The sequence below is a fragment of the Anabrus simplex genome, chromosome 3 (genome assembly GCF_040414725.1).
Source record: "Anabrus simplex isolate iqAnaSimp1 chromosome 3, ASM4041472v1, whole genome shotgun sequence".
NCBI lineage: Eukaryota > Metazoa > Arthropoda > Insecta > Orthoptera > Tettigoniidae > Anabrus > Anabrus simplex.
Genome location: NC_090267.1, coordinates 494,065,678 through 494,082,707, shown reverse-complemented (window position 1 = coordinate 494,082,707; position 17,030 = coordinate 494,065,678). Strand labels below are relative to the sequence as shown.

The 17,030-nt window shown below is 37.9% G+C and overlaps 1 protein-coding gene across 2 annotated transcripts in view; it reads left to right on the top strand.

Annotated features, from left to right (window-relative positions):
- LOC136866561 (clathrin light chain) overlaps positions 1 to 11,573 on the top strand; it is a 51,860-nt gene extending 40,287 nt beyond the window's left edge. For both annotated transcript variants that reach the window (XM_067143645.2, XM_067143644.2), the window contains one exon: positions 11,165 to 11,573. In XM_067143645.2, the coding sequence (XP_066999746.1) occupies positions 11,165 to 11,345 (181 nt within the window). In that variant the 3' untranslated portion in view covers positions 11,346 to 11,573. The remainder of the gene's footprint in view (positions 1 to 11,164) is intronic.
- Positions 11,574 to 17,030: the final 5,457 nt, after the last annotated feature.

Below are 17,030 nucleotides of genomic sequence, written 5' to 3'. Positions count from 1 at the left end.
TTCGGGTGTACCAGAAAAAATTCCAGTTCCCAGGAGCATTTTTTGTTTCCCTTTTGTTCCCGTGCCTCTCACCTCACTTAGTCTTTGTGACCAGCTCTTGTGGTGATGAATCTATAAATCATCCAGTGGGGCTTCAAAGACTTAATATTCTTCTTCACAATCTTTCATACAGATCAGAATCCAAATCATTTACAAGTTTTGTAATAATTGTTCATTCATCCATGCTGTATGCTTGCGTGGGATTTCCTTTACTTATACTGGGTCCAGGATCCACATCTCAATATGCAGTATCATTAGACTACATGAGATGGTTGCAGACTGTTCGTTCACTGCAGTTTCATTCTAAATCTGTGAAGTCATATAATCCATCTATAGAGCATATTCACATAAATTTGAGGCCAAAGTGTGCAAGGAGTACATTTGTCAGCAGTTAGGTAAAATCTAGCTGAGCGCATATGGCTACAAAACATTGTCCCTAGGCTGCAGCACAAATTGCTATCGAACTATATAAACTTTACAAACACTGTCATCTATTAGATCAAAGTGGGTAAGTGGATGTCATATACACAGACATGACAAAAGCATTTGATAGGATTGATCATCACATGGGCGCCCACAGGATCTTTTCCAGGGGGGGGGGGGGGGGCACATTAACAATTTTCTTGAATATAAAACCAATATAACGTCAGCAACATTAAATTGTTTACAGAAATTTCCAGTTATAACAGATGCTAGATGACTGTCAGTTCAGTTTATGAAATAATCTGGTATGATATTAAACAATTGAACATCAACATTTTTAGAATTCCGGGGGGGGGGGGGGCAAGTGCCCCCCTCCTTTCTTGCCCCCCCCCCTTGCGGGCGCCCATGGATCATTATAAACTTCTAAACAAGTTTTACAGTTTGTTTTAGCCCTGAACTGGTCGAATTCTTTAACTCCTTCAGGAATAGATTACAATTTGTTAGTTTCAAAGGGGTAGCTTCATCCATGTACAGGGTAACTTTAGGCATAAACCAAGGTTCAAAATTAGGTCCGCTGTTGTTTATTCTGTTTGTTAACGATATTGGCTCTGTATTGAATTCTAAATTTCAGTTATGTGCTGATGACACGAAAATTTACAGGCTGATTAGTTCAAAGATAATGAAAAATTACAAGACCTCACAGCACAATTCCTTTCAATTCAATGTTACGAAATGTGAATCAATGATCTGTACTAGAAAAAGACAACCAGTAATCCATTATGACATGAACAGTATCAGCTTAAAATGAGTTGAAGAAAAGGATTTAGGAGTGATATTTGTTAGTAAACTTCAGTTTAATATATACATTAATAACGCTGTAAATAAGGCCTATAGGAACCTAGAATTTCTAATGAGAAACACACATTCAAAAATATCAAAGCCATAATACAGGTATACAATTCACTAGTGAGAACAGTAATAGAATATGCCTCTATAGCCTGGAATCCATCATATATTAAACTATAAAAGAAATAGAAAATGTTCAAGCTCAATTTCTAAGATTTCTGTATCTCTAAAACTAGTGCAAAATATGTGGCATATAGTGACTTAATAACAAATTTTGGGATAGATATGTTGCATACTAGGAGAACATTAACATGTGTAAAATACCTACACAGAATTCTCAAAGGTAAAGTAGATATCAGAGAGTTACTCCACCAAATAAACCTGTATGCACAGTTTGGAAGTAAAAGAAATAATTTAACTTTATTTGTTAAGAGGTCAAACACAAATCACCGTATGAATTCACCATTAAACAGAATATCAGTCAGTTAATAAAATGTCAAACGTGGACATATTTCCTGAGGAGAGTAAGGTCAGTCAGAGGGGAAACTCGCACAGAGAGAAGACATAAATTAAATAGAGCAGCATACTTGTGTACCATGAATAATTTAGCTCTTGGATTAATTTAGATTATGTATATTTTAGGAGAAATTAAAATAATTTTAAACACACTTACCACTGCCCATAGTTCATAAAGTATAGTATTAGGTTTTATATTTTAATTTTTATTATAAATTATTTATAAAATTAGAAATAAGAAATGGAAATGTTCTGTAAGTGGGCAGAAATGCCTGTTGAACAATAAATCAAATATATATCCGTAGCAAAGGAAATCGGCAGCACATTAAGACAACTAATTTGATAACATGTATAGCATTTGAGAGGCTGAATTTTAAATTTCATGGTGGTGGTAGTAGTACAGTATTACCCCGCATTTACGTTCCTGGCTTTTACGTTTTCCCATCTTTTACAACATTACTAACATTACTAACTGCGGCAGTCAGGCGCACGACACGTCATAGTAATATTACTACCATTGGGCACTGATGTTAATCTTCAAAAATGTGTTGAATATGCTGGCTTATACGTGATCACCAAAAATAAGATGGTGGTGGTGATTGTTTTAAGACGAAGTAGAACTAGACAATCATCCTCTATATAACACTAATCAGAGAGAGAAAATGGAAGGGATCCGACACTTCAAAAAATGAAGGTATCGGTTAGACTACTGCGACGGGCGTGAAAATTACTCCTTAGACCTTGCAGCCTAATACCATTGGGGTTGGAAAAGAGGAAGGGTTGACCAAGGGAGGTTTGATAGGAAAGATGAAAGTGAAGAGCCTGGCACAAGTGGGGGGGGGGGCAATGCCAGGACTCATCTCAGGGCCCCGTGGTCGCCAACCCACGCTCCCAAGGATAGAGCTCTTGGGTGCACACTTAATCGCCTCTTACAACAGGCAGGGGTACTGTCGGTGTTATTCTATCCCCTCCCCACCCACAAGAGGACTAAAAATAGATCCTTTAAAATTATGAAATGAATACTTCATTGGTGCCCATATATAGCTGCTTTTGAGGAATGTCGGAACAAAAATTGATAAACCCAGAAAAGAGGACATCTTTTTCTTTTTATCTATTCCCTTTTTCAGATTCTCTCTGGGTAGATCTCTCCACCACTCCTCTTCTGACACTTTGTATAGACTCCTAGTTCCAATACAGTCCATTATAGAGCTCTTCTGTCTTGCTCTAGACTGTCCCCTAGGCCTCTTTGCAGTTTTTTCTCACCCCTGGCATTTTCATCATGTGTCCAAACCATTTCAGCTTTGCTACGTCAGTCTCTTCTTGAAGTTGACAAACTCCCACTCTTCTTATTTCTTCGTTAAGTGTTCTATCTTGCCTTTCCCTCTATGCTGCCCAAGTCGGCTGCTTGGATCTTTGGTTCTGTGTAGTCAGGATCCAGGGTGCTGAGGCACCTAAAATAGGTAGAGTATAAAACAGTCTTACACTTCATTGGCACAACCTTGTTCCACACAGTCTCTCTCACACTGGTAGAAACTTGCAGATTACTAAGTCTTAAATTAATTTCTCCATCCAAATTTCTGTTCTGTGACATGCTGCCCAATTATTTAAAATCTTTCACTACTTCAAGAGGTTAATTTCTTATCCCTCTTGGCTGGCTCTTCTGTTACCTTTTTGTCATCATGAAAGTCTTTGTTTTCACAGCAGTAATCTTCATTCTAAAATTTCTTATCTCCTCATTCCAGTTTGTACTTTCTTTCCATTATTTTCCCAAATTACGATGTCAGCAAATAGCAGACTTTACTTGCTCTCTCGTCATCTATCTTCTCTTTGACGTTATGCAAAATTCTATCCATGATAAGGAAGAGTAAGGGGGACAGTACATCTCCTTGCCTTAAGCCTGTCTCAACTCTGAACCATTTAGTTTTTGACCTACATTAGTTCTAACACACACCTCATAGTTTCGATATATGGTAATGCTATTACCATGTGCTTTGTTTCATTCCCAGTCTGTGACAGTTTTCCATATGAAATGTCTTTTGACACTATGATATGCCTTTTCTATATCTAGAAAAGTCATTACCATGTCCTTTCCATATTCCCAATACTTTTCCATCATTTGACTGCCAGGCTGAGTGGCTTGTAGAGGATGTAGATGTTGATTCCCATAGGGAATCAGAAATAATTGTTCCGAATGAGTAAATTTATAATACCAATATAAATGGTCCATTATTGGACATCATAAATTTTCCAGCTAACTCATTCCTGGTTGCCAGCGTTTCGCCCCCGTGTGCTAGGCTGGGCTCGTCAGTTGGTACCTAGCACACCCACCAAGACGCTGGATAGTGCATACCGTGGAGGCCACTGTGTAGGCTAATTGTAGCCACCGGCAGTGCCAATGCACTATGAGAGACATTGTCTCATTATCAAAAATTGATGCCTGCTTGGCCATCAGATGTCGATGTTGATTCCCATAGGGAATCAGAAATAATTGTTCCAAATGAGTAAATTTATAATACCAATATAAATGGTCCGTTATTGGACATCATAAATTTTCCAGCTAACTCATTCCTGGTTGCCAGAGTTTCGCCCCGCGCTGGCTTTCTGAGCCCAAGTTAGTAGGTTCGATCCTGGCTTAGTCCAGTGGTATTTGAAGGTGCTCAAATACATCAGCCACACATTGGTAGGTTTACTGGCACGTACAAGAACTTCTGCGAGATGGAATTCAGGCATTTCAATGTCTCCAAAAACTTTATAGTTACAGAGACTTAAAAACAAATAACATTGGATCAAACATGAACCTCCCTCTTCTGAATTCATCCTGCTGTTCTGCAAGTTATCCTTCTACCCTCCAAGATTCCTTCAAGGATCTTAACTGTATGAGGGACCACTGTTGCTCCTTCCAGTCTCCTTTCTTAAAGATCAGTATTTTTCCCATATTTAATTTTCCTACTGCTATTATTCTTTTGTCCACTCCTTTGGAACATTATTTTCTCCCCATATCTCTCTGAAGGGTCTGTACAGCCATCGTAGACCAGTAGCTAATTTCTAAAGTGACCTCATAAATTCCAAATGCTTTACCTTGTCTTGTACAGGATAATATGTATATTGTAAAGCTGCTCGAAGTATCTTTCCCATCTCTGCAAAGTATCCTGCTGCTGTGACATCACTTCCTCCTAATTAACTTTCTTCAGCTTATCCCAGTTATTCCTTCACTGGAGCCACCTAGGCTCATTTTGGTCTTGGCCGGGGGTTTGACTGGATACCTCGCAATTGTTGAGATGAAAATCTATCCAGTATCGACCGGGATTCAAACCTCTCCTGAGTGGGATGCCAGCAGCTAATTACTCCCTTTGTGACATCACTTCCTCCTCTCCACCTGGGGTTTTCCTGTGTTATACCCATTGGAATAAGATCTGTTTGCTTCCTGTTACATCTTTCTGAGAAATGGTGAATTTTTAAGAGCATTTCTTTTTCTCTTCTTGAATGACTTTGGAGCATTCCTTCTTGCAGTTCTTGTATTTTGTCTTGCAGTCTGTTGTTCTGTTTCTGAGCCATTATCTCAATGCTTGTATCATATCTTTTACCCTGTCATTCCACCAGGGTGTTCCTTGATCTTTCTCTTCCTTTCTGAAATTCCTTCCACAGGTCTTCCCTGCAGATTCCACTATGACTTTTAAAGTATGCCCATTCTTCTTCACTCTTTTGAAGTCCTCCTTAGATAAATTTGTTTTAACATTTGCCTGAACTATTATTTTATTTCTTTCTCTTGTAATTTCCAAATTTCCACATGCTCAACTTTCACTGTTTTATGTCATCTTTTGCATTTTTCCCATTTTTAATTTTGCTACTGCTATTATTGTGATCTTCAAAAGATTTGCTTGGGAGGGCTATTACATCTACTAACATATTTCTGTTCCCTTTCTTGACCAAAATGTAATCTACCAGGGTTTTAATTTTATCCCAGCTATATCTTGTTCAGACTATTTTGCCTTTTGGAACTGTGGGTTGTCAATAATCAACTGTTTTATTAGGCCCTATATTAAAGATGAAATTTCGTATTCAGAATTATAGTGCTGCATCATTTTCTTTATCTTCTTGACTTTCACCTCCATAACATTGACATGTTTGCTTTCACTTTTTCCTTTTTTCTCACATTTATTAAAAAAAATTATGAGCATATGTCCTCATCAAGATCGCTACTTAAATTAGGATTTGCACATAAAGAAACTAGGTTCTGTATTACTCCCAACCCTCTTCGGACTGTAAGTCCATGACAAGAACAGAAACATTTCTCCATATCTCGTACAGTTTGTGACCACTCAGCTGTCGGCTCTGTAAGAACATCATATGACAGACTTTGAACCCAGGACCCCGAACAGTACGTACTGTCATATGTTCCTATGTCTGTCTGGGAACCCAAGTGTGGTTGAATGCTTTCGTGTTTTTTAGCCATCCAACCTGCAATGTAATTAAAACCTTCAACCTCCATTTCACTGTCAGTTTCACCAGCAAATGTTGGAATGGTATCATATTTGCCTTCTTCAAAATAGCTTTCAGCAGGAGAATATTCTAACTCGCGACACGTTGTTCCGCACTTCCTCAGCATTTGTGATGAGAGATATTCATCAGAGGTTTCTGTTCGCGTTGTTGTGTTTCTCTATTTTACCGGCATTATTTCCGAGAATAATCATCTGAAGACGATAAAGAGCGTTCAGCGGTGTAGGGTGGTCGTATAATCCTCCTCCAATGGATCTGGGAAAACAAATTCTAGAGTGAATCTTGGTTCAGTCGCTGGGTTAAAATGTACATCATTCCTAGATTCTGAACTTCTGAGATCAGATATTTTGAGGAGGAGATAGTCACAAGGATAGCTTTCTGGAACACTTGTTTAACTTTTCCCCCATGCAGGTCATATTGTTAATAAGACCACATATTTTATCTAAAATTTAGTCTTGTTGTTTTTACTGAAGACCATAAGCATTTTTGTTAGGGACTTTCGAAATTACTGGACTATAGGAATTCATGAGATTGTACCAATTAAGTTTCAGTGAATTTGCTCGTGCTTTCAGCAAAAGTTGCGTCATCTCCTTATTTGAAATGATGTAATGCTGCAGCTACACTGTGTGACATTAATTCTGCAGCTTTTCTTACGATCATCCTTTCTGTACCGCTACAGTTTAGATGACCGACATCGATTTTGTGGCATGCTTTAATTTCATGGCTGACATTTTGAACCAGAGCTTCCAAGTTCCTTAGAGACAACTTTACCAACAGAGAATTCGAAGCCGGTGTCGAGCAACCAGTTCCTAATTAGTTTCAAGAGGTGAGAGGTATCTGGAAAGTAGTACACTTTTTCTGACACCCGTGGGTTCAAAAACCTTGTTTTTGTTTCATTGATTCCAATACTTTCCACAAGCCTTGAATTGCTGCGCCCATGTCACACGCATGCCGTTACTTTGTACCCTGTTTCTGAAAGAAGAGAAACCGAATTGTCTAGTATGTCTTTGCTCATCTTTTTATCGAAATCGGCGTAAATTACTTGCTTCCAATTCTTGAACAGTCCTCTCACCATCACAGCTTGCAATTGTGAACTGGGGCCTATAATTTCATTCTTCAGGGGGTCATATTCGAAAGCACTTAACGTGCATTTCGTCAAACTGGAGGACTGCAAATTTTCTCGTGGTCTTAATATGAGACAGCAGCAATCTTCTTTATATGCAGAATATCTTCCAGGATTCCACTTCTGTTTTGCTTGTCAGTTTTTGAAGCCCATTTTTCCAGCGTTGAAAGTCCAGGCAGAGTTTTTGTCTCATAAAAATGTAAGTTTTCTTCCCTAGATATCTTAAAGTGAAAGCCACTCATATGTCTTAATCGTCCAATTAACACATTTTTGCTGATTTGCGAGTATCTTTATTTGATTTTCAGTAAAAATTCTTGTCAATCCATTTGCCAGTTTTGTGTGGATGCTCTGAACAGAATTTTTTAACCCTACATTGAAGTCCTTACCCAAATTACTTATAGATATGCGACTGTAATTGCTTTCCGCTGTCTGTAATTTCAGTTTAAGGACATCGTTAGTTTTTCTTTCGTCATCTGTTTTTTCAATCTTTCAGTTTCTTCAATCAAGGCCCTAGCATTATCACAGAACTGGGTAGGTGGAGTGGCTTGAGGAGGTGGTGAACTTGCAATAGTCGTGTTATGTTCTGAATCTTTTAACAATTGATCAGACATTTTCCTATTGCCCCTCCTTACCTTAATTTTTAATCTATCATGTGACACTTGTTCTATGCTACCCAGAACACCCACATTTCTAGAGGGAACAGTGTCTTTAAGCACACGTTCGGGAGGAAGCCCTAACAATTGCCTTTTAGATCCCTTTCAAAAACGCTATCAGAAAAATGTTGGGAACACACCCGGCACGTTCCATTACGCCTGCATCTTTGGATTCACTTCTTCCTAAATTTTTTTTTTTGGGAAACTGCAGTATTTGATATGACTTTTGGAGGGATCTTTCCTGGTTTTCACCCAGCTGTTATTCCGCACATCAACCGTACACCTCGTACCAGGCATGTTTGTATGCAACCCGAGACAGTCAAGCACAAAATAAAACTGGCATAAGAAAGCAGCTATTCACCACAAGGACTTATCATAGAAAGAATCATGAAACTATAAAATCAAAACTACCGGGCGAGTTGGCCGTGCGCGTAGAGGCGCGCGGCTGTGAAGCTTGCATCCGGGAGATAGTAGGTTCGAATCCCACTATCGGCAGCCCTGAAAATGGTTTTCCGTGGTTTCCCATTTTCACACCAGGCAAATGCTGGGGCTGTACCTTAATTAAGGCCACGGCCGCTTCCTTCCCATTCCTAGGCCTTTCCTATCCCATCGTCGCCATAAGACCTATCTGTGTCGGTGCGACGTAAAGCAACTAGCAAAAAAAAAAAAAAAAAAAAAAAATCAAAACTGCAACTCGCTTGCAGATATTAAAGAAACTCTCAGACTACTCATATACAGTATTACCGCACAGGCTTTTAGCGAGACTGGCATCTTAACCAAGTGTAGCTGAAGCTCTCCGAATGCAAAAACCCCTGTTCTGGGCAACCTGTTGTTTACACTAACCTTGAGATACGCTCAAGTCGGCTTATATGCCTTACAAACGTGAAAAGGGCAACTGACGTTGCAAGGTTCAATTTAAGTTAATGCTGTGGAAATTGGCAAAAGGGAAAGCAGCTGGAATTGCACAAATTTTACATTTGATAATTATGCTTGGAAGCACAGCCTTCATAATAAGAGAAACTGGCAAAATGCCAACAATAGTTAAAGAAAAAATTTAACATTGATAAATACTCCAAAGGCACAGCCTTTAAAATTGAAGAAGTGAAACTACAAATGTTGGCAAAGTGCCGTATTAGTTGATTCACTGATAAAATATTAAGAAAAACTCTGAGGTGCACAATCTTCATCAAAATGACAAAGTAAGACTAGAAAATTGTGCAAGGTGCCATACTAGTTACTTTACTGATTGCTTAACCCTTTCGCTTTCAAGCTCTCAGCTGATGGATGTGTGAAAACTGACAGCCATATTTAGCACACTATGCATACACTTCTTTTAAAATTGCATTGAAGGCACACCAATGAAGATATCAACATGAAAGTTGGCAAACTTATAGAATATACACCACTTAGTATCACTGCATGTAAGTCATTTCCCTAAACCAAAAGCGTTTAATGTTAAAAAATAATAAATATAGAAGCAAAGTTATAAATTTCAGATTTTGAAAGTTTGGAAGTAATTCTAGGAAATAGTATTCACAATTCGAGTTTGTTATTCATGTCAGTAGGAAGGCTATATTATTGTTTACTATCATGGTAAATATCGCGATTCTATGTCCATTACATCCAAGGATAGATTAAAATGTTCAAAGTGATGTAACACTGAAAAATGTCAGCCATTTTTGCATAAAACACACATTTCTTAAATCTAATATAAAAGACTCGCCAACTCTACACTTTCCGATTCGGACAGAGAAACATCACCATCACTTGAATAATTGTCAAGATATTCAGTGATATCGTCAGCTAAATGAACACTCTTCGCCATGTCGCGTGCGATACATAACTAGGCCTAACCTAAATGAACTATACCTTACACTTCACTATCACTATGCACCTAATTACCTAAGAAAACTATTTCAATAATGAACTAACAAGTAAACTAAATATATTGCCTACGATACAGCCTAATTTCACTATATAATCACGAATGAAAACAGAGAGAAATGAAAGCTAGTTTGCCGCCAACTACGATGTAAACAAGACACGGAACTCCAGTGAGCACATGTTTCAGACCTCAAGAATAACGATATACGGTTAGCCAGCAGTTCCCGCGGAGTATAACGTGAGATAAAACTGTACTCTTCTTATTCCGTACAAAAATGCTATTTGGCGCGTAAATAATGAAATAATTATAATAAAGGCGGGTGACGACGGATCGTTACCCTGACAGTTTTCGCAGGACCCGTGGGTACCGATAGATCGTTACCGTGAAAGCCAAAGGGTTAAGCAATCTTTTTTAATCATTGCCGTGCTAAGAAATAGAAGTCTTCAAAATTAATCTTCCTTCAATAAAGAAATTAAAAGTAATTAGTCGTCAAACCATATTCGGAATTTTCTGAAGGCAATCTTCCCGAGTTGCCCAGAGGATGATAGCTTATTGCGGAGTGTCCACAATGTATTAATTGAGAAGAGCTGGCTTCAATCCATGCAGACTATGGTGAAAAATACAATTTGAGTGAAACATGATATACTGTTATAGATGTTGATTCCCGTAAACTTCTCACTCACAGCATTGTTTTTAAAACCAATATTGTACTAGTCTTTTATTATATTAATTTTCTTTCAAGTCTCTTCAGTTTTCTTTTTTATATGTAAATGAGGTGCCTGATTCTATTTAAAGGTTAAACCCATGGCTGATAATGCCTATATGTAAGACAAAACATGTCCCATTTTAATTAACATGTCAATGTAATTTAACAAAGATTTATTGTATTGATTAGGTGGACAAATTAATAAATTAACTTATTGTTATTTCAAATATCATCAATACCGCTCGGTGGTTTCGAGGGGTAATATTGTTGATATATCAGCCAGTAGTCCAATAAAGGTTATGAGTTTCGGTTTTGGTAAAGACATTGGAATGAGAGGAGGGAAGAGTCTGCCAGCTTGCAGTGTAATATCTACTTGTTGATAGACTGAGTAGAAGCATCTCAAATATAGTTCTTTTTGTTGCATTTTAATTTATGTGGAATTAAATGGTATTTTCATGCTAATATTCTCTTTTCAGGAATGCTGAAAAGCAGTTTGTTGCAGAAGTGGATGAAATTGAACCAGGTACAGAGTGGGAGAGAATTGCCAAACTCTGTGATTTCAATCCCAAGTCCAGTAAAACTAGTAGGGATGTATCTCGCATGAGGTCCATCATTCTTCAGCTGAAGCAAACTCCTCCTCCTGCTAAACGAGCTTGAATTCTCAGTGGTCTGCGTTGTATAGAGCAGTCCATGGACTTGGCATTCCTGTTTTAGGCTAGTGATTAAGTTGTTAATTGTTGAACTGAATAATTGTGAAACTTCCATGAAAGTGAAATGATGTAAGTTATTAAAATAGTCTTTATTTACATTATAATTACATAACAAATATAAGAAATTATTGTATTAAACTTTTTTTTTTTTTCCTTAATAAATAGTCCATGTTAATTGCTTGATCTTAGATTTCCTCAAAAGTTCAAGTGCTTGCTAGGATGCATTTGAAATAAAATGCAAAACTACGTAAAGAAATCGTAATCGTAGGTTATGAATTTCATTATGGTCCGTATTGACAATTGATCACTATCAAAGGGTAGAGAAGGGTCCACCTTTTCAATACCATTAGCTTGTATAATGTCTTATATAATTGGGACTAGTTTCAACCCCATATATACTGGCTCATCTTCAGTCACGATCCAATTGGAAAAACATATGCTCACATACAACACACAATAAATTAATCTGGTATGTTTCAATTTACAATCCAATCCAATTGACTTCAATTTTGGATATGTTGTTTGGACTTCATTAATATTTTAAAGTTTGGTCTTTGGGCATGGAATAATTATTTTAAAATCTAAGATTGAAAAAAATGCTAGTTTTGTATCACACGTTTGGGAAAACTCAAAGGAACCAAGTGCCAGATGTTTCGTTGTACTGTTTACCAGTTATTGAATTGTACTTATTCTACAATGAGTAATTGTTTTTAAAATTGTACTAAACTTATGTTATTAACAAAGAATGAAATTGGTCAAAACAAGCAACAGGTTAGTATAAAGCATGATGTTTATTAGGATGTCCAATTATAAGAAGTTACCCTGTGTTATCTTTCCTAGGCTATTAACCCGTAAAGCCAGACAACGATGTATCGTTTCGTATATACGCATAAAGTGCCAACCACGATATATCGTTAGGATAGCACGCTTTTCTATAAGAGTTGGTACAACTAGGGTTGTCAGAGAGCAACATCTTATGTGTAAAGTCCATAGAAATTGGTAATTGGATTTTAACTACGCTGCTCGATAGTGTGTAAATTCATGCGTTATCATGCAGTCAGTGTTCGTCTACGGCGTATGATCTCCATGGCGCGCGAGTAAAATGGCGACTAGCGGGAGAAGTGATTTTGTTAACGATGACGAAGTGGCTGTATATCTTAAAAGAGGATGATGAAGTTTCGAATGATGAATTCATTCCTCCAACAAGTGAGGAAGGGGAAAGTGAAAGTATTATTGGGAGTGATAACTGTGATTTCTCTGTAAACACCAGACCATGAGTTCGTCGGTGTAAACATTGAGTGGTAATGACCGTCTGAGTGACAATACTGATGACGGCTGTAAAAACATCCAACAGCAACAATTTCCTGTTTTCCATGAAATTCAGTTTGGTCAAGATGCAAAATACCAACCCTCACCTTGTTATTATGAGACTCCTGGCTCGAGACATGCCCCTTTGTCAGATGCAAAACCTATAGCATATTTTTGTTTTTCACAGCTCAGTTATGGAACCTCATAACTACAGAGACAAACCGATATGCTAATCAGTTTTTGAGAAGTCTTGTCGTGTCACCACATGCCAGAGTGGCGCCTGATTACATTGACTGAAATGAAGGCTTTCATTGCTGTTTTGTTGGAAATGGGTATAATTAGAAGGCCGAGCCTATGTTCTTATTGGGTCAAAAACTCCCGCAGCCGGGCTGACTGGCTCAGGCGGCTGAGGCTCTGGCCTTTTGACTCCAACTTGGCAGGTTCGATCCTGGCTCAGTCTGGTGGTATTAGGTGGTGCTCAAATAAGTCAGTCTCATGTCGGTAGATTTACTGGCACGTAAAAGAACTCCTGCGGGACTAAATTCCGGCACCTCGGCATCTCCAAAAACCGTAAAAGAGTAGTTTGTGGGACGTAAAACAAATAACATAATTAAAAACTCCCGTTATATTCAATGGTTTGGAAATATGTTCTCAAGAAACAGATTCAAATTGATCTTGAGATTCTTTCATCTTGTGAACGATGATAATCTTTGACCACCTGGTCACCCTGACTACAACCCATGTGGCAGGTTAGATCCCATTGTTGAACATGCCAAACGTGTATTCTGACACCATTGTAAATAACTACTCAAGATAAAAATGTTTAAACTTTTCATGTTTATTCATCTGAAATAACACATTTCAAAGAAGTTGTCAATATTTATCAGAGAGTTGAGTTTTCTGATTTTTTTCTGTTTTTTTTTTTTTCTTTTTTAATTTTTGGTATTGTAAAATTGTTTGGAAAATATATTTTTACAAAATATCCAAGAGCATTTTAGTGTTATAATTTAGTTCAACAGTAAGAGTGTCTCCTTGTTATCATTTATAAAAAATTAAGTCAGATATTTGTGAACTATATAGCATAGAGAGTAAGAACTTGCAAATATCCTCTAAATCTGTCTGGCACTCTTGGCATACTGTGAGCACCCAGGCCTGGCACTGAGGGTTAAGGAATTAGGAGCGTAACTGAATCTGTAAAGTGTTAGTGACATGCCTCAAATTGGTGATACAAGTACTTATAACAATGGTTGAATTACTCAGTCTAAAGAAGGGCCTGATGCAACAAGTGTTGATGAGGGAGAAAATATTACAAAGCACAATTGACAACTGGAAACAGCAGAAAGTGCAAGGGAGAAGCTTAGGACCTGAAGAATGCTCGACAAAAAGCCTTGATGGGGGTTGAGAAAATCTTCGATTTTTTATGCAGGCCTTTCATTCTTGATAAATGATTCTGAATTTGGAGATGTAGAAAGCTCTGTATGGAAGAAGATTATGTTAATGTTATGAGAACTTGTATGGAAGAACCCATTCACAAATGCAGTCTGAAGACTTTCCTACCAGCCTAATGGAGAAGGCTATTGTGAATAGAAGAATACCAGCAATCAAAGATAAACTGGATACACTTCCGTGAAGGTGAAGTGCACTAAGAAGGCGCATGTTATATTTTTCTAAAAACCAGTTTTGATGGTCAAAGAAATGATGCTCGTGGAGGAATATCTACTGCACCTTTTGCAACGGAGCCACCTCTTCTGTGGCCTCAAAATAAAGGATATAAAATCCATCATGCATTTAATTCCAAGTGACGTAAAACTTCTTTGACGATGAAAATGTAGTTGATTATTTTATTTATTCGTGTCAGTAACACAATATAGCTTATAGATGCATATTACAAAATTAAATAAAATACATGAAATTACAATATTGACATAAAATTACAGTTATTTACAAAATATCGGCCCGGAATTTGGCCACGTTAACAGCACTGATACTGGCCTGTGCTAGATCAAGTTCTGTGCATTTAACAGGGCATACAGGACAATTAATAAGGTGCCTTGTCGTTTGTTCCAAACCACATTCACATAGGGTCTGATCCCTTGTCAGGAGGCCCCATTTCTTCATATTGTCCTTGGATCTTCAAATGCCTGCTCTTAGTCTGTTCAGTGCCTTCCATGTAGTCCAGGTTTCTTCATGACCAGGGTGAAGCTTTTTCCTCCAATTTTAAGCATTCTGGATGAAAAGGGATCTTCTGATTCCAGAGTAGAAGTCTGATCTTCTTTGCATCTGTACTAGTGGGGGGGATGAGGAGTGCATAAAACAGTTCCTGGACTTCAATTGAATTGGTGGTAGTTTGTGTCCATGTAGGTGGTGAGCTGAGCTGATAGAAGGTCCAGTCCACAGTATTCGATTAATACTGCATCAACGTTAATACTTTCAATACGGAACAATGAAATTTTTATCTTTAATACTGCATCATACAAACTTCTAGTGATCAGTTATGCCGAAACATACGGGAATAGAGCAGCAGGCAGCAAGTATTGTGTCCAAATCAAACGTGCGTTACCGTGGTAACAGAAGTGCACTTCAAGTCTCTCAAAGCATTTCGCAGACCAAAAAGCGGAAAGTTTCCGCAAGTAGAGAATTATCCGCTTAAATGATTTTTGTTACGCAATGTTGGATAAGTCGTTTCTCACGAAATGCTGTATTTTAAGGAATGAGAATTAGCAGCGGCACGGAATGAGTGTCTCGGATTTGAAAGTTAGCAGAGACTTGATTAATTTTATGAAGAGAAATGGACTTTCTCTTCAATGAAGAACAGCATCATGCCAAAAAATGACGAATGATTTAAACCATTTTCATCGCTTTATGATTGAGAAGCGTAAAGTGAAGGAATATTTTATCTCGCTTATAGGAACCGCAGGTGAGACTCCAATCAGTTTCCATATGCCATAAAGTCGAACAGTCAATAAGAAAGGAAAATAGTGTTATCGTACGCGCTACCGGAAGCAAATATCAACGATATACCGGTACTGCAATGCTTGATGTAGCAGCTAGTGATGGGCAGTCTGAGACGAGGTCTCGGGATTTCTCGCGAGAAATTTCTCGAGAGCGTTGTCTCCGCATTGTGCTGCGAGCAGCACGTCATAGGCCTACAGGTAGTCGGAGCTGAATGTTGTTTGTGCCAAGTATGCGAATAGCCAACCACGGGCCTTCTCAACTTTGTAAATACGTGTCAACAAGCGACTAGGGCGTTCATTTCTACAGAGGTCCATTTTGACGCAGTATAACATAATTATAAAGGATACGCATTCTGGCATTGTGTGCACTTGTAGGTACACGAATGAGTGGTTTAAGTACAGAACCTGACGTCTACTGTAGGTACACGTACCTGGATACTAGAGGCGTGCATTATTCAAACTCGAGATGAGGCAAGATGCACCTTGCTGCATATACAACCACCATTACGCATGAGTGAAATGTGTAATCTAAAATGCTTCAGTTTGCTCCAGTTCTTTCGATAGGTAGGTGTACATTATCAGACCCCGCATTCAATAACATATGACCACTGTTTGTGTTTACCAATATTTTGGTTTTATAAGTTAAGAACTTCATTTTCCCATATTGAACTGAGATTCACAATTAGAATTACAGGAAGGTTCAATACAAAATGTGTTGTACAGGGTGTTCACAACATATTTATTATATTATTAGTACCAGTTTTGACGCTTAATGCGTCGTCAGCTAAAAAATCACAAATGGGCAAAGTACATATCACTAAAGTTGTATAAATAATTCTTACATGGCAAAATACAAATGATAGACTGCTTTTCTCCCTAAAGGATAAAAGAAAAATGAGTAAAATTTTGTTGATATAATGTGACACACAAGTGTTATAGTCTAATAAAATAGGTGAGTATTGTGCAATAAAATTGGTCTGATGATTGAACATAAAAATCTGAATGTGATAATAAAACGATGTAGTAAAATTGTCCACTCTTCTGTTGTTCAATGGAGACACAAGTCCGGGTCCGATGTTATGTGAGGTTGGCAAGACCATCAAAAGGTTTTTGTCTAAGGCCGGGACACCTGATGTTAAGCGATTGAATAAGGTTGATCTTTAAAGTTGTCTCAGCTCAACAAGGGTGGTGAATATTAAATGGAAAGGAAAGAAAAACTAAGTTAGTGAAATGGAAATCTAAAAATAGGATCGCGGCCAAGGATGATAGAATATGAGACTCACCTTGTTCAGCGTGCTGTGTGTGTAGTGTGAGAAGAGTTGTGGACAAGTGAGTGGGTGTGACTAAGTTGAATGAGTGCGAAGATGGGG